Source organism: Bactrocera dorsalis, chromosome 6, assembly GCF_023373825.1.
Source record: "Bactrocera dorsalis isolate Fly_Bdor chromosome 6, ASM2337382v1, whole genome shotgun sequence".
NCBI classification, from domain to species: domain Eukaryota; kingdom Metazoa; phylum Arthropoda; class Insecta; order Diptera; family Tephritidae; genus Bactrocera; species Bactrocera dorsalis.
Window position 1 is genome coordinate 25,692,565 of NC_064308.1, and position 19,649 is coordinate 25,712,213.

Sequence of the window (19,649 nt, forward strand, 5' to 3'; positions counted from 1 at the left end):
CTCAATATATCAGAAGAAAGTGAAAATATCGTCGTATCGGTAATATTGATTATATAATTCTGATATATCGCACTAAACAACATTAATTTTCAATATTTAAGAATTCTTGTTAAATAATAACTAAAAAGAATAATAACACCTTAGCCCACAATTCGTCCATTTGAACTTTTCTTTGCCTAATAATCCATTAACAGCGGCTACATAATTCGCTCCGTTGTCTAACAGTGATCTAGACTGCTTTCTGGATAGGTATTTTAAATTCATTTAACGCTTCCAAGACAGAAGTTCTTATGGATTCCGATGTATGCGCCTGAAATTAAATCTACTTTACTAAATTAAGTAAATGTAAAATGACTGCCTACCTCGCAACGTTACGATCGACCACAACACGTGCGGGATGGGATAGATACTAAGAGTTGAAGAGGGAAGCGAGACGCATTTGCAGGCAGAAAAAGAGAGAAACCGAAATGCGTGAGTATGAAAACCTTGACAAGCTGGCCGACAGAGTAATGCTAAAAAATTGAATGAAAAGATGCGGCGACTAACAGAAGTTTTCAAGATCCGAGCATACTCTTGTAGACCCTAGGAGGTGGTCTAGTAACCGATGCCCAGATTATACTAAAATTTTAGAGGGAACACTTCTCCAGCTTGCTGAATGGCAGTGAAAGCATAACGTCAGGAGAAAGCGAACATGATTCCTATATCAATGACGATGGAGCAGATGTTCTGTTGCCCGACAATGAAGAAGTTTGAATAGCAATTACCCGTCTGAAGAACAACAAAGAGGCGGGGGCCGATAGATTGCCGGCCGAGCTATCCAAACACGGCGGTGAAGAACTGATCAGCTTCTTTGAAAAATATAGTAAGACAAAAGCAGGCCCAACGATTGGAATTTAGTTGAATTTTGACCAATCGAGGTTTCAGACAAGGCGACCCTCTTTCATGTGACTTCTTCAACCTTCTTCTGGAGAAAATAATTCGAGCTGCAGAACTAAACCAAGAAGGTACAATCTGCTATAAGAGTGTACAGCTGCTGGCGTATTCTGACGACTTTGATATTATTGGCCTTAACGACCGCGCCGTTAGTTATGCTTTCTCCAGAATAGATAAGGCAGCGAAGCAAATGGGTCTGGTGGTAAACGGGGGAAAGACTAAATATCTCCTGCCTTCGAAAAACTAGGCACCCACGTCACTGTTGACAGTCATTACTTCGAAGTTGTAGATAATTTCGTCCATCTTGGAACCAGCATCAATACCAACAAGAACGTCAGCCTCGAAGAGCCTCGAGAACAATGATTACCTCGTGCATCCGCAAAGCAGTCAAGCAAGCACGCTTAGCAATCAAACTTATTATTTCACAAAAAGTGCACTATCAATGTTAGAAAAGACCTTGTAGAATTTGTTTTTGTAAAAATGTCACTTGAAAATGCTAATTAATTTATAAATTAATTTCTTTAAATATGCTTCTAACAATTGCGATAACCTCAGTATATTTGCTGTTTATCTACACAAAATACAAATACATAGATTAAGTAAGATAATGTACTTGTTATAGACATAAAAAGTTAGTTACGGTATCTAAATTTAAATAACTTTGAATTTGGAATACAATTTGTACCTCTGGCAGCAAACGTTTAATAGTTTTTACATATCATATCATCGTTGTACTGGTGAACGAATATTCGTTGCTTCTTAGTGCCACCTTCTGTTATTGAAAACACAGTAAATTGTTTTCTATTTCAAAAGCAAATTTAACCTAACCTGCAAATTGTCTGACTTCGTCAAAATATGTTTTCAGATTTGTTTTAATATGCGCCGCATATTTGATGTGTTTCCACTCGTTTGCACTACTGTGCGCAATATACATACTTGCATCAAAGCATTTGAAAGATTACTTTAGTTATTCCATTTTTCCTTTATGAAAAGTTACACTTTCAGATGCAACAATTTTATCGCACAATTTAAAAAAACAATACGGTACTTGTATTTCATGTGTGTAATACGCGTGTATAACATAAATAATTTAATCGATAACCAATGTGACCTTAAGGCTATGTTACGTATACCACGAAATTGATACGCTCTCCCATTCCAGCCGAATCAATATTATTATATAAATGTAAATGTAGGTTTGTATAATGATCAATATGATTCGTCTTAGAAATTGTTTACATTATTTATGGTGACTTTGAGATAATTGTGAGTAAAATATCGATATTATCGTTAAAAACAAAATCTCATCGATACCATAGCAGAGGCAAAAAATATCGTCAAAATCGATAGAATATCAACAATCCTACCGCTTGGTTATGAATATAAGTGTAAACGTAATCTTGTCGTGCAATTTTAAACACTATGCTTTTTTACCTTCTTAGAATTTACATAAGTAAACTGTAAATAATAATTAAATACTAAATGTCAAATTGCAAACAATCAATTACGAGTACTAGTCCTTTTTGATTTCGCAAGGTATACTCATGACTTGGTACGGATTTTACAGTCATTTTGGGACCGTCGTGTTAGAGACTGTTTTTTGCTAATTTTGGGTTGCTTAAACCGAAAATGAAAGTAAACATTTCCTAACACGTAGGATTTTTGTCATGTAGTCAAGAGGCATAAGGGCCATTCCATTTACTGAAATGACAAAATTATCTGTACGTGATAAAACATTTTCGAACTCAAATTTACTAAATCGAGCTTTTTACTTCCGCCGTTTTAGTGCCGCTTACAGGCTTATTTATGTCATTAAATTTAATAAAATTATATTACTCATATCGCCGCAAAAATGACAAATATATCATTTTTTTGCTTTTAAAACCTAAACCCCGCCTCCCACCGTATACTCGTAATATAGCTTCAGAGCAATCGAATATAAGGGTTTCGCTTGTTCCTAAGTTTATAGTATTAACCATACGAGTTTTTAAATATTAGAAGTTTCCAAGCTTTACTAACTAATAAATATTATGCTAGATATATTTATCCATCTAAAAATAATATTTACATTTAAGATACATAACTTATTATATATATGCATATTTATACTTTTTCTTTACATGAAAGCTTGACAATACTACTTCAGATCGAGCGATTGATATAAACTTATTTGGCACAAGATCACACGATCTTAATTTTCAAAGTGAATCGTACGTAAGCATTATAATTGAATATCGCTAATCATGCCTTTAAGCTTTCAATTGTAAAGCTTAGCAACACATAGGCTTAATTCTATTCTAACCATAACCAATGTGCCCGTAATATGTCAGACTTACCCCTAAATCCAATAGAGCGGAAGTCAATAACAACAAGGGAAATATCGCCAACAACAGTTACAAACGCACGAATTGCAACCGTAACAACAACAGAAATCACTGCTGCGACATCAAAACCCAAGCTGTCAAAGTTTGCTACTTTAAAATCTTACAACAACGCACAAGACTTAATCCCTTTACAACATAAAGAAACAGCATACAAAGCAACATCATCGTTGCAACAATCAACTATTGATATATTTGCGGCAGATATTAAGAAACCGACTTCACCACAGCATCTCGAGCATCTGACCAGATCCAAAGCAGTTTTTGAACGGAAACGTCGACGTAGATGTAAAAACAAACGATCCTGTTCCTTAGTTAATATAAAAGTAGCTGACTTAAAAGACGAGGTAATTAGTCAAGGAATTATTTTAAAAGTACAGTCCTTTAATATAGTTACTGAAAAACATTATCACCTGTAATATAATGCTACATCTTTATAAGATGGTAGTAAAATTAAATAATATTTATAAAAGTATAATTTTTTTGACAAATTTAATAACTTAAATTAATAAATGCATCAAAATCTGAATTCAACTGGATTGATACATTCATCGAAGTTCAATTATTCATATAACACATAAATTAAATTCCGTCCATTCCCATTTAGATAACTTCAGATATTTTGTAACCTTAATAATAGGTTTTGGCTCACAATTTAGAGAGACCAAAGGTAAAAAACAACATTGAATAAATGAATTGCCCTTGAAGAGATTCTTCTAGGCTTTTGTCAGTTGTATACCATTCAAGGCATCATTAAGACAGGATCCCTAAATTTTTTAGTTTATTATAACAAAACTAAGAACACCTTTTGCTCTAAAAACCATGCTATCAATATGAACTAAATTAAGCTTAGTGTTAATAGAAGCTCCCAAATCAACTAAATTAAAAACTTGCTCTTGTCTATAGTTTTTGTTACATAGGGAGAGGTGTGTATAACCGTGCAATTCTGTAACTTGAGACAGTCTCAAGTCTCTAAATTTGAGATTTTAAGTTAGAGACAATTTTTGAGACTTGAGATGATATTGCTATTCCGTAAGTGACAGTCACAAAATCTATTACATTTCATTATTCAGAGATGTTTTTACACTTGAATGAAAATAAATATGTCGATAACAAATATTAAATTTCCTATAACATAATCAAAAAACATAATTATCAATAAAAATAAAAATATATGTTGACTTTGTTTCATAATATTTACGAAATTTATGTAAAATTGATTTATTTTTCATCTTTTCGTGTTTGAGTTGCTTACAAAATATAAAGAAACGACAATCGATCTCTATGATCTCTATTCAGTATATTCAAAATGGCAGACAAGAGTTCTTTTTAGTTTTGTGACCTGCTCAGTTCTCAATACTTTAAGACTAACGCTAGAGACTGTTTAGTGAATAGTAACTAGTCTCAAATTGAGACTTTGCATTAAATGTTTCAAATAGACACTAGAGACTGGTTACAGAATTCCGCTATAAATCTACGGGAAAAGCAAATTGTCTTATATTTTTTGAAATTCAATGGCAAATCATTTCTATGTATCACAGCAAGCAACCAAATTGTTTAAATCTGTTTCCAACAGTCGTCTTGACGTTGAAGCATATGATTTGAAAAGTTTCACGTCGTCGGCATATAATAAAATTGTGGAGTATTTTATTACAGAAGAGATATCGTAAATAAATAACAAGAAAATTGTTAGACGAGTGAATAAGACTTTGTATACATGCTAAGTCAAATTATTTGCTGCAAAATATGGTTTTCTCACACTTATTCAGATTGGTTTACGAGAGCTGGTGACCCGAATCCGTGCTTTTGCGAAATGTGGAGGATAGTTTGTAGTTAGTTTGGGAAATAACACAAGATTGAGAATATGATACATAGATCTGTCAAAAAGTATTTCTGAGTTTTTTCTAACGCTTTACTGATAAAAAAAAATTCATGAAGAAAAGTTTGACAGGAAGATATTTGGACAGTGGTTGATATTGTTTCGTTTCTATTACAATTAAGACCTCATACTTGGAGAGACTTTCTTAGAGATGTCTACAAACTAATTCTTCAGGATACAAACAAAAACAAAAAAACATTCGTTTTTGGGACCGACCCTAATGTTGCGTGAACACATTTTCAAGCAATATACATATATACATTGCATTGCTTGAGTGTCATTGAAAATCGTACAGGCACACTTTTTAAGTACTTTAGTATCCACTAACTACTTCAGATAATTCCAATTAAATATACTATTAGGCGTTTGATATAAACACTTAAATTCAATTATTCACAAAACTTAAAAATGAATAATAGTAATAACAAGAAACAGCTCATTTTAATACTCTTGGCTAAGTAATATTCAATCAGTAAAAATCGTACAGTGCACCTTTTTTCGTTTTAAATGTACAAAAATATTGAATCATTTACTTCCTTTTTTAAGTAGAATTTAAGATCTGTGGCAATTTTAGAAGCGGAAATGGTAGGGTTCTTAACTTTCCTTATAATCCATCGTTCGTCAGTCGCAATCAGCTTTTTCTTTTTTTGATTTTTTTACCCTGTTTACCATCCGATTTTCTTTTTATATCTTGAAATAATATTCTGAATAGTACTTCGACTCCGATTTATTATTTTGGCTATTTCTCCATTCGATTTACCGGTTTTGTAATGATAAATTGCCAGTTGAAATTAATGTTTTGTAATATTTCAGTAGTCGTTTCATTTCATTTTACCAAAATTTTATATATTTTATGAAAGGATTACTCCAATGACCACTTTAATACAAAATACAGGGTGGTGCAAAAGTAATCCTCATACCAGAAGCTGCTATAAATTTTGCAATTGACCTCTAATGTCAATTCAGTTTTGACATTTGTGTAGTACACACATGCAAAATACACCTAAATAAACAAGGGTACGCTACACTGCTCCAGAACGCGGGCTATTGGTGACTTTTTATTTGACCAATAATCGGTCGGTGACTTTGGCACAACATGAATTTCGTCGCAGATTTCCTGGCCGTCCGACGCCTACTGGTGAAATACTGCGACGTTTAGCCGCTCACCTCGAAGAGACTGGCACAACACGAGATACTGTCAGACGTGGCAGACCCCGAAGTAGCCGTTCTGCAGAGAATATTGCTGCTGTTGTCGAGGATGTCATGGAAGCGCCATCGACATCGACCAGACGACGTGCTAAGCAAATGAGTATCAGTCGACGGTGTTTACAGCGAATTTTGGTACAAGATTTGAAGATGAAGATACAATACGCTCAAGCCATCCTTAATCACCACCAAGAGGAAGATAATTTTTCATCAAAAATAATCATGAGTAATGAGGCCCATTTTCACCTAAGCGGGTACGTAAATAAGCAAAATTTACGCTTCTGAGGCAATGAAAATCCGCGTGTAACTCACGAAGAGGCATTACACGCGCTCAAAGTCACTGTATGGTGTACTGTTTTTGCTGGAGGAGTCATCGGTCCTTTTTTCTTTTTCTATGAGTTGTGAGCGCTACAGAGCAATGATCAACGAGTTATTTTTACCGCAACTTGATGAATTGGGATTGGAAAACATGTGGTTCCAACAGGACGGCGCAACAGCACACACTGCACGTGTCACAACCGATTTGCTGAAGGATGCATTTCCCGGGCGCCTAATCTCCCGCTTTGGCGACTGACCAGCAAGATCGCCTGATTTGATTGCTCCAGACTTTTTGTGGGACTTTTTGAAGTCGCGTTATGTGAGGACCTATCGTCGGAAGTTCTGGCCAAAGTGATGGAAAACGCCATAAAAAGGGCTCAAATGACAATTAACTGTGGTGGCGGCTATTTACATGATATCATATTCTCGACTTGATGTAAAAAATTTAAAACACCAAATAAAAATAATCCAAGCAGAATCAAAGATTTTCAGTTTTTTTAAATTACAGCCAAAAAACATGGGAAGGTTATTTTTGCGTCACCTTGTAAAAACCGATTAAAATCAATACGTTCCGATTGCTTACTTTTAATTCGAAGAATAACCAAATTTTTCCAATTATTAGTCAGCTGTACGATTTTCAGTGACACCCCCTTTGACAAACTTTGAGCAATGGTGCTCTTTTGACATAAAAACGGGGAAAGCTTAAGAAATAATTTCCTTTACATTTTGGTCTTAACTCTATTACAAATTATAGCAAAGAAAATTTTTTTAATTTTGCGCAAATAAAATAGAGATATTTCAGAAAACTTAAACTTTTACTTGCTGTACGATTTTCAATGACACTAACTGTAATATTTTATGTAAATACAATATACGAGTATAACACTGACTGACCTAATCGGCTTACAGTTTGTTAGAATAACAAAAATTATTATATAATACATACTTACAGTTTGTCAATTAATTGTTTGCAAAATGGAAGAATATACAAATTCATTTCTAAACTTATATTTCATTAACTACGAGTATGTTACCTTTTTTAATATTTTTTTGAAATATATAATTGATCTAAGTAGTCTTTATAAATGTCACCTAATCGAATTACAAAATTCCAAAAATTAACGGTATAAAAGCGAGTAAAGTAAAATTCTGCAAATGTAGTGGATTCTTTGATCAAACACAGTTCAAAGAAAACCTAAGCAGCCTTAAACGACGCTTCAAATTCGAATTTATGAACAGTTTTCCAGGAAAATGTTCTTACGGGTCTAAAACTGTTCTTTTTGAATTTTCTCTTGTCAATTAAAATAACCTTAGTAGTTAAAAACGTTAACATTTTTTTACATCATTTATTTAATGCATGAACAGCCACACCACATAATCATCGTCAACTTATTAGTAAAAAATTTAAAATAAAAAAAATTTAAAAAATAAACCACTTACAAAACTGTCAAAGTGAGGACAGTTATTCTTTGTGTGTTTGCACAAAGTACGCTTTACGTGGAAATGTGCAGTTTTTCATTTCCATTGAATTTCGAATAATACAAAAACACCGTTAACCTCGTGGTTGCTATGTGTAACGTGCGCGCTATGGTTTATTAAATCGTAAAGTTTGGCATCAACTTTTAACAGCTTTAAGCCAAAATATACTATACCAACAGTAAATTCGGTAAACTTTCGGTAATGGTATGAACCTGCATTTTTTGCAGAGGAGTTGGGGACCTTGTTGTTATTGATGGACATATGGATGCTACTTAATACCTTAAAATACGGTTCCAATTACATAATAATGCTTCTGGGTTTACAGAAAATAAGAGAAATTGGGTGCTTCAACATTGCGACAAAGAACTTAGCAATGGGGAATAGGACTGAAATTCCGGACGAATATGATCTAAAACTAATAATGTCAGTCAAAAGCGGACTACAAGCCGTTGATGATACTAAAGATCGACATGCAAAATATTAAAATTAATTAATACAGGACAACTTTTCAAAACTCAAATCGTTTCTGTACAGTACCTGACTATTGTACAATTGCAGAAAAATTATTGATACACCCGCGCAGAGTCCTGACTTAAACTCAATAGAGAATTGGTGGGCTTTTTATCAGAGCAATACAAAAAGTATAGCAAAAGTTCCGGACATCTGCGAGCTGTTATGGACGCAATGGTCGCCATACCAAATATTAGTTTTCGTAGATAAATTTCGGCATCAAACAACCAGTACGATGTGAGGGTTAAGATACAAATGTGTTGGTAGGGAACACTTGCTGTAAACGTGTCTTAATTTTTTTCTGTTTGGCTGGCATGACGTCTGTCAAACATATTCAATAACCTTACAGTCATTGAACAAATAACATCATATTTTATTATTGTGGTATTGTATTATCCAACAGCTGAGTTAATTTCGCAAAAATAACTTACATGTAAACATATGTACGTATAATGGAGATATACGGAAAGTTTAAAAATATTTTATTAAGTATATGGGGAATAAGTATAGTATTCACCCCTACTATTATAATTATCATATATTATTAACAGAAGAAGATGCATTCTAAGTTTCATTAAGGTACCTGACATACCCACGCCAATATACACTTGTAAATAAATAAAGTCTGCCACATTTTCGAAATTACTCAATATCATATTTATAGGGGCTATTGCAGTTTTTCTCCGGATTTTATCCATTTTAGTCTCACATATACATTGTAATTAGAAGAACAGTCTCTCTCACTTTCATTCAATTAACTTACATATTGGCCAATAAATACATATGATATAAAGTCAAGTGGGAGTTCGAAAATCTTTATATTAGGTATATGGGGCAAGAGAAGTACTGACCGGTTTACCATTATTGACACAAGGGTATATTACTATCAAAGAAACATATTCGGCATGTGGGGCCATTTGCAGAGCATTAAAAGACTGTCAGGCTAATATTATGTTCTGAATATGGTTGAAATTGGTCTAGTAGTTCCAGAGATATATAATTTTACCTAAAAGTGGGCAGCAGCTCGCCCATAGTCCATTTTTGAGACCGTCTCCTACAAAGCCCTCTGTTGTCATCCCAGATGTTAAGGGGTCAGTAGGGTAATCTGGCCTGTTTTTTTTGACAAATTTTTCATAGAAATTTTTCTTCTACAATAGAACTTGTTTCACATATCATGGGGTATGTATATCGTGGAGTGTATAAACAAATTTTTTAAGAATTTTTTGATGACATCTGTCGGAGAAATGGCTGGGTGAAAGAGATTCGTTTTTTGACTGGCAGACACGATTTCTCATGTTTAGATCATCTGAAACACAAAAACCCAATTTATTCTTAAAAAGTAAATGGTTATCGTCCCTACTAGAATCATGAAAAAATGTTGATAAATAAAAAAGTTTTTTTTTTTTTAATTTTTCCCCATGTTTTTTTCACATAAATTTTGTCATAACTTTGTCAATAAATTATAAAAAATTATGAATTATAAAATAGGGACGATAGCCATTCGTTTTGTTAACATTTAAAAAAAAAACTAAGCAAATCGGTTGAGTACTTCGACCGGAATCATGTCCGTCAATTTAAAAAAGATTGTTTTGAGAAAAACGCGTTTAAAGTTTGAGGTGTGCACTCAGAGCGCTCCGAACGTCGAGCGGTATTATTATTTTTGGGCCTTTTTCGAAACTTTCCTATGGTAAAGTGGGTTTCTACATTAATTGTAGAAGTATAAGGGAACAGAAAATGCAAAAAAAAAAAATTAAAAAAGATTAGCCTACTGATCCCTTAAATCATTTTTCTTGACAAATTTAAATATTGATGCTATAAATTAATTTAGTAATTTTTAACCGTTATATGGGAAGAGGAGGGGGTTATCATCCGATTTCATCTGTTTTCACACCGTCGTAAGAGGTGTGGATAGGAAGCCGTTAAATCTGTTAGAAGCGAAGTCACGCCCATTTTCTCAAAAATAAAACTACATACTTCATGTAATTCGCTGCACCAACTAACAATCTGGAAACTTATAGTGGAGCTTAGTTATGGCAATTCATAAGTTTTCGATTATTTCGATCTAACGATGTCAAGTTACAGCTTGGACCGACGGACATATTCGGATTTTAACTAGTCATCCTGATCATTTATATATAAATAATCCTATATCTATCTCGAGTATTTTAGGTGATACAAACAACCGTTACATGAAGAAAACTACTATCTTCTGTAGCAACATGTTGCAAGAGTATAAAAAAGGTTCTATAATTTACAAATTAATTACGCTTAACTAATCACAAGTTAATACACAATTTAATATTAATTGGTTCGCTGCCAGTGTATCACCGGTGATCACGACAACTACCTCCAGGCGCGCCTTGGCCAAAGCACGACATGTTTTTTTATGCTTTGCACCTGAGAGTAGATTTTTCTCATCACCGCTTCAAAATAATCATTAGTGTATAATATACGCTTGTCTTTCTGAAGTATGTATATTAAGTGCATTCGGTGATTTTGCGATGTGTGAAATTATTCAACGTAGAAGTTCCATTAAATTTTGAGTGTGGAATCAAATTTCTGGTGCCGAAACATTCAGAATGCTGAAAAAAGCCTTCGGTGATAATTGTTTATCGCGACCAAGTTTTTTGATTGGTACATATTATTCAAAGAGGGTGGAGAACGCGTTGACGACGAACCACGTCCGGGATCGCTATCAACATAAACTTATGATCAACACGTCAATCAAATAAAAGAATTGGTGCATGAGAATCGACGATTAACAGCCAGAAATCTTACTGGCATCATTGGAATGTCGGAAGGATCAGTGAAAACCATTTTGAAGATCATTTGGGCCTAAAAAAAAGCGATTGGTTCCAAAATCACTAAAGCAGCGTCGCCTTAAAGTTTGTAAAAAATGCTTTCTGACTACCAGGATGTCATGAAACGTGTTATTACTAGAAATGAGTCCTGGATCTATGCTTTCGACACGGAAATAGACGAACAATTGGCCGAATATCGTGGCAAAAGGTGAGCTAAAGCCGAAAAAACACGTCAAAGTAGGTCAAAAATCAAGTTTATGTTGACAGTTTTCTTCGATTATCGATACTGTCATGTTAGTGATATGATTTTTTTCTTCGCCTGGTAGCGTGACGTGCAAATTTTAAGGTCTGTGAAAAAGGCTTTCTGACTACCAGGATGTCATGAAACGCCGCAAGTAATAGATCATTTGGAGTCAATTGAAGACATTAAACTTGAATCGTTACGCGTATTGAAGGCTATTCCAGAAATTGGGTTTAACAACTGATACAAGGGTTGGCAAAAACGTGGCCACACTTTGGGATTACGTTGAGGGGTAATATATAGATTTTGAAGAATAAATGAAGAAAAAATAATTAAAATTATGAACAAAGTCTTACTGTTTTTTGGCTATACTTGTAGTAAGATCGATCTAAGTTATATTTGTGTTCACAATTCATGAAACTATTTTTAATTTTGAAAGATTCGCCCCATTTATTTTAAAATCTTTATTTGCATTTTACATAACAAAAATGAGGAAACATGAAACAAAATAGCAGTTATATTTATATTGTCAGTTGTGTTTTGAATATAAGAATAGAGAGTCTGAAAATTTGGCAGTATATTTTTTCCAATTTCTTCGTAGTTTGGTGCTTTGTGGTTAGCTAGGAAATTTTCGACTATATACATAAAATTTTTCCAAACTTCAGTTTCCAGAGCTTGATAAAATCTTTACCATTCATTAAATTCTTCATTCCATAATCAAATAATCATTATATTTTTCTAATTTTTCAGACAAAGCTTCGGAAATATACTAGAAATGTGATCACAGTAATATCTTTCTGCGTCCACCTTTTTGAAATATTGCTTTATCCGAACTTAATCACGTATTAAATCACTGAATTCACTTAAAAAAGCAACTGTGACGCACATAACATTTAACCTTTCATTCGCTTCCCTGGTAGATTGCAAAACTCAAACACAAAATAATCTATCCTTTACGCTTCTCTTGAACCTGGGACGCTTTCCATTCTTCTTGCTTCTAAACAGAATAGTAAAAGTAATATTTCTACTGTCCAAGCTCTAGTTGCTGTTGACACTGACTGATGAAAATCCTGATGATTTTATTCAATCAGAGTTAAATGACATGGATCTAGATGCAGTACTATCAAAAGAAGTTTTAAAACTATTAGCGTCAAGATTGATAGAGATAAATTGTCTAATTCCAGGAATTCTTATAAGGTTCTGTCGTAATCGAGATGTTTAATTCTGAAAAAATGTCATAAATAACGATAATTCAGTTTACTGCTGCGATATTGATGGACTAATAAATGAATATGATATATTCATGAAGCTTAAAAGCAGTCTTTGCTACACAATGGCAACCAATATTCCTCTTTACCAGTTACTCAAACGGTAGTATAATATTAAAAGAAGAATACTTCAACCCCCAATTTTTACTCAAAAAATAATTAGAATATGATAAACGCATTGGAAATTGTCATGTGAATTAAAGAGCCCGCAACAAACATTATTCACAAAAAGATTGTACACTTAAGAAAACTTTAACTTCAGGTTCTAGGAATGTCATAAAAGAGAGTAAATTAATTTTTGCGCTCCATATAAAACTGGGTATTTTAAAACAATTGAGAAATACGAAACGCAAATCTTTTAAAAACCTTTTCGAAAAAATTCCCAAACTGCCAGAAACAAAAATAATAGAAGTTCACAGACGCTGAATTTGAAAAAAAATGACCACAGTGAAGAAAACAGCCTGGAAAATATATTACAATAAAATTTCACGGCAATACGGCCCTAATAAAGCAAGTATGTATTGTTGAAAAAAGTTTTCAAACATTGGAATGCCTGATGAATTACACTTTTTTCATTAACATTTGAAAATTTTCACGAAAATTTGGGCAGAGCGAAAGATTTCACCAGGGTTTACAAGAGCTTAAAAAGAGATATCAGGAATGTGGAATGCTTACATATTGGCAGACTACTGTTAGTCACTAAAAAGTGACACATCAAAGCAACTTAATAGAAAAACACTAAAAAGATCATTCCAAACTAAAAGAATATGTACATTTTTGAACATGAGCTAAGAATAGTGAGAGGCAAGAGGATTCACTTTTAATCAAGCACACCAAAGGAAACAGAAGCCTGTTGTTGTTGTTGTTGTAGCGGCAGAAAACGTTCCTAAAGTAATTTCGAGGCATAGGGCCGGATTGACAGTCCTTGATCCGGGTCCGTTCCGGTTACTTAGACCCGACTGTCGTGGGAACGGTCAGAAGCCTGCTCATTGTTCCTGGTTATGGCTGAATGTAGATAATTGCAACATAAAGGACGCCTTGATCATATAATATATTGGATATTAATTTAGAAAACCAGATATCAAATTCTTGATCGCTGATTAACCCTGCATTCATAACGTTATTTTTAGTCCTTGAAATTATAATGATACGTCTGGCAAATATTTATATCGTTGTTTTTGGACTTTTATGGGATACCACAAAACTTTATACTTATATAATTTATTTGTTTCTTACTTACTAAATAAATTTCAAAATATTTTCAATTACTTTTTATAGCATTTTTGAACATTTTAAATATTTATATACATGAGTTACAAAGTAAATTTTTTTGCTACGTACGGGTTTTTGATACTTAAAACATTTCACTTCATTTCGAGGAACTTTCGATGGACAAAACACGCAGTATTTTCTTTTCTTGGAAAAGGATGGTTCTTCGTTACTATTGTTATCAAGGTTGGGTGGTTCCACAGGCATAGTAGCTGCAATACTGCATCGCGAACTTTTGGACAATGTTAGTATTTCGCGTATTTGTTCCATCCAAGGCATTGATGATCCCATTGAGAGTACCTTCATAAACTCCTTTCGATTCAACGACTTTTTGCTCGTGGAAATCATTTTGCGACAGTAAATGACGTATATACCATCTTTAATGGCTTAGGTTTATATGATGCTGAAGTTAAAGGACCATCAAAGCAAAACATTGTTGTGCCAACTGGTCTTGAGTGCGATGAAAATCGGTTAAGGATGTCAATGTCATCCAGTGTGGCATGATAAGTGTCGATTTTTCGACTTTCTAAGGGCAAGTATGTTTCGTATGCGCGACTGGAGCCAAGAGTCGGGAGATTCTGTCAAACATCGCGGGCCATTCCACCATAGGGTGCTGGTAGCAGGTGCAGAGATTTTGACCCCCTGTACTTAGCATTTGCTCAGGTATTTCTCCCTTGTTGGATCTTATTGTTCCAACAATGATCAACTTATATGGCTCTTTTAGAAAGCTCTTTGCTAATTGTACGGAGGTGAAGCAATTATCGCAAGTAATGTAGCGATAGTTACCATGTATTGGTCTGGTTAACTCATTTACATAGTATTCACTTAATGGCATCGAAAAAGCCCTTTTCTTATTCCCATACAAACGAATGAATGTTTGTTTATTAGTAACGCTGAGAGAACGACTGAACCAATCTTCATGAAATTTTCAGAGAATGTTCTGTGGGGATCGGGGAAGGTTTAGAAATAAAAAAAAACTGTATGCTTTTTGTGAGGAAAAGTCGGAAAATTGGACAGTTCCAAAAAGTTAAATTTTTCATCCATTTTTTTTCAATTTATTTTGTTTTGTTTTTCTATTATTTGAATCGTTCAAATTTGCCGTTTGTTTAAAAAATTTTTGAAAATTATTCAGTGAGAATGTTATGTGTGTTGCATACAAAGTGATCAATTACAGAATGAAATTTGCTACGGTCGGCGTTCTTTTTGGCATCAACTTACATTAGCACATGACCGAGTACTCCCAGAATGCGATGCCATACCTGCGGTATTATGGATCGCGGTCAGTTAGCAAGCGATCGTCACGATGTCACAGCAAGACTTTTCAAGCAACAGCTTTGATGGACTTTATCTTGAAGCAACGTATATATGGGGCTGTTATATGCTAGATGTACTTTTTTGAGTGGCAAAAGAGAGGTTTGCCATTCTTCTTTGGATGGCGGATGGTGGTTACACCAGATCAAATTGATGAAATCATTTCTGCGGAAACTCCTGATCCAGAGAAAGATCCAGTATTATACGAAGTGGTGGAAACCAATATGGTTCATGGACCTTGCATCCACTACAATCTCTTTTCGGTTTGTATATCTGAATATAAATGCGCGAAACACTATCCATGTGCTTTTCTCTCGGAAACACAAACTGAAAATATCCACTCTATCGGCATCGCTCGCCAGATAACAATGCCAGAACATTCAGCATTCAATTTAGAAGAGTGAATATCGAAGCTGACAATACATGGATCGTACTATATTCCCCACTATTGTTTAATTCGCATTCAAAACTTATATCAATATTGAGTATTGCAGTTTGGTGAAATCTATAAAATGCCTTTGTAAGTACGTCACCAAAGGAAGCAATACGATACGGTCGATACGTGAACTGCAATAAAGCGCTTAATACGATATTTACTTTTGCAATTCATGACCGTTTTCCGAATGTTGTGCGTCTCGCAGTTAATTTGGAGAATGGCCAAAGAGTGTATTTCAACCCAGAGAATACAGTACAGTCAGTGGAAACACCGCCAGCAACAAAATTAACATTTACGAGTTTTTTCTCAACTTTCGTCAGTAATCTGTTTGCGAGAATATTGCTCTATTCGGATATACTTTGATATTATGCCTGGAATGCATCGTCGAAAAAATAGTTGCGCAGAAAGCAAGGCCAACCAGTATATGGACATCCAGGTGTGTTATCAACTAATGCATTAGGACGAATTTACACAATCTACCCGAAAAAACGACGATTGTTCCTACCTTCGGTTGCTATTGATTAATGAACGCGGTTCAACTTCATTTGAGTCATTGCGTACTGTAAATGGTACGGTGTCTGCGAGTTTTGGAGAAGTAAGCCAGCAATTACAATTGCTGGAAAATGTCAATCACTGGAATGCAAATGAAGTTCGCACACTTTTCGCGATAATAATTTCGACATATCAGCCTTCAAATCCGCACCTATTATAGGATACGAACAAAAATAACATTGCCGAAGACATTTTACATCGTCTTCGCTAAAACCAGGAAATGGGTCAATTCCGGTTGATACTTCCGGTGGATTGATATCAATTCCATTCGCCGCTTATCAATTCACTAAAGATGAACTCATCACGAATGTTCGGCCATTGCCAAAATATCGTTACTACGATTCCTTAAGTGCACGCACAATGTTAGCTGCCAAAAATACCGATGTTGACTTAAACTGGAAGATTCAAAGTCAAAGCGATCGATAGTCTTGACAATGAAGACGACGCCGTGAATAATCCAATGGAATTTCTAAATTCTTTGGACAGGCTTGGTATGCCACTGCATCATTTGCGTCTCAAAGTTGGATCTGTCGTTATTATGTTCCGCAATCTGCGCTATCGAATACAAGGGGGCAGAATACTTGATTCTAATAATTCCTTTGAGTTCTAACGATTTGCCATTTCAGTTCAAACGTATTCCGTTTCATTTGAATTTGAGATGACAATCAACAGGAAACAAGGACAGTCGCATAGTGTGTAGCATAAATTTGGAAATGCTCTGTTTTTCACACGGTCAGATATACGTGGCGTACTCACGAGTTGGAAAACCATTTTTTCTGTATTCCGGAACAAAAACCAAAAAATTTTGTTTATGTACATTGAAAAAAAAAATGCAACGTTAAATTTAACTTTCTTTTCATTTCAAAACACATAATTTCACGCAGGACAACGGCTGCGGGGTCAGCTAGTTATATATAATATTTAGTAGCGCTATCACAAATCATAATGATTTTTTTGCCATACTTATTCGGCTTACTAGCTAAATACATTTTGAAAAGACAACGCCCACTGGAGTATAACTATCGTTGCACTGTTTTATTAAGAGATTCCGCACCTTTCTGATAGGTACAAAAGCATCTGTGGGGAGCAGAGCAAGTCTCAATACTTTATCATCCCTTCGCAGCCTACTAATTAAAAAGTTGAACCTATCACGGCTCATGGCAGCAATATACCTATCTCCATTGTAGGTTGTATTGAATAACTCACTAGCTGACAAGTGATTATCCTTTAAAACTGCGGTCAAGTAAGTACTCCGAGAAAAGCACGAATTTCAGGATAATTTGTCATTGCGAACGTTTTGCTAGTCAAATTAGTTGTTATAGAGATGCATTCGTTCACTGAACTAATTCTGATATTAATTCGTCAGTAAAAAAAGCATTGAAGGACAAAATCGGATCACATAAGACTTTACATGGTCTTGTGTGACCTCTTATTGTTCGAACAACATTCATCGATAGAACTCTACCGGCATTTATTCCCATCGAGGTAGTCCAGCAATATTGAAGCTTGCTTCTTAATGTTGGCTGAAATACTCTTATAGTATGTAAGAGTAGTATGTCTATTTTTTCATGATTTTCGTGATTATCCTGCACATTAAGATCTTCATCTTTCGCGTCACTTTCTCGCGTCACATCCTCTTCTAATACAGCATCTCCTATTTCACTTTCATTTTCTGTTGAATTACGTTCATCTAGATCTGTTAGATAAGCAGCTATTAGCGCGTCCTAAATACAATAACTAATAATCACTCAAAAATTGTAAAAGTAACTCAAAACATAAACATACGTCTCGGAGACGTATGGCTTCTCAGACCAACCAAAAGTTCAATAGCACCAGTGCTGTATGTAAACACTGAGATAAATGCAAATATGCATGCATTGTGAAAAAAACTGTAGGAGGGACAGCAAAATGTAAAAGGGTCGTGCGCCTCTCAGACGTACATACGTTATGAAAACAGCGTTAACGAAAACCATGGTGAAACATGTTTCAAGCGAATCCGGCATTTTGAATTTTCAAAATCTAAGCTCAGATTTGTAATCAGAGACCCCAAAAACCCTCGAGTAACAAGTTTCTCGCAAATCCGTAAATATTAAAAAAAATGTAAAAAGTTGAATTTGCCACTCCGTCATGTTTTTTGAGGTTTGTGAAAGTAACACCTCAACGACTTTTTTTATGGAGCTGTGCAGTCATTTATATATATAATTAAATATCTTATTACTTATCAACTGGCATTCGGTCTAATTGTCTACATTCAACTCGGTAAGCAAAGACTACTACGGGGTTTCGCTAACATAACGGAGTAATAACGCTTTTTTTTATATTTACGTTCTACAGTTGTTTATATTATATAAATGTTGTAATTTCTCTTGTTGTCTACAAAAACAAAAAAACATTTATTGCCCATCCACAACTCAATCTTACTTCTCTAGTCATGATTAAGGTACAGCACACCTTCTTCGCGCATTCAAACGTCACATTATTCTTATTCTCCTTAGCACAAATATGTGCAAAATTAGACGAAACGTTTTAAGGTTTCACTAAAAATAAAACGTAGAGATATCTCGAATTACGGTCTGCAAAATGTCCTGTTTTAGTCAATGGAAATTTCGCTTTCGTTTCAAAAATAATTTGTATGGAATGTTGACAAATAAATATTGTTACGGCAGCCAATAGATGTGAATAAGAACGTCAAACATTTACACCAAAGTGAAGAAATGGACTCACTGGTTTAATACGTGATCAAGCTAGGAATGAAGAGACAATTTGTAAATAGTTTTAGTGATTTTTTTTATAAAAAATTCCCGACTTAAGTATGGAAAAACTAAAAGGTGAACTGTTTATTGGTCCTCAAATACAGCAAATCATTAAATAAACAGATTTTATCAAAGTTATGACTGTTCCGAAAAGTAAAAGTATATCTTGGAAAATTTTAGTGTTGATAGTCCAAATTTTCCTAAGCAATCATAAAGCTCCAAATTATAAAGAAGTTCAAGTCGAAAATATGGCGACATAGTACTTCAAGATTATAAGAATAAATATAAGTATCAAGTTAGATTACACTCGCA

The 19,649-nt window shown here is 34.3% G+C and overlaps 1 protein-coding gene across 18 annotated transcripts in view; it reads left to right on the top strand.

Annotated features, from left to right (window-relative positions):
• LOC105225707 (zinc finger protein 2) overlaps positions 1-19,649 on the top strand; it is a 315,040-nt gene that overhangs the window by 140,812 nt on the left and 154,579 nt on the right. For 17 of the 18 annotated variants that reach the window (XR_007423204.1, XR_007423205.1, XR_007423203.1 and 14 more), the window contains one exon: positions 3,061-3,661. The exons of the other annotated variant lie outside the window; for it this stretch is intronic. Coding sequence is in view for 14 of the 17 variants with exons in the window: in XM_049459974.1 (XP_049315931.1) it covers positions 3,257-3,661 (405 nt within the window). In the remaining 3 variants the exon portion in view is untranslated. The remainder of the gene's footprint in view (positions 1-3,060; positions 3,662-19,649) is intronic. 18 annotated transcript variants of the gene reach the window in all.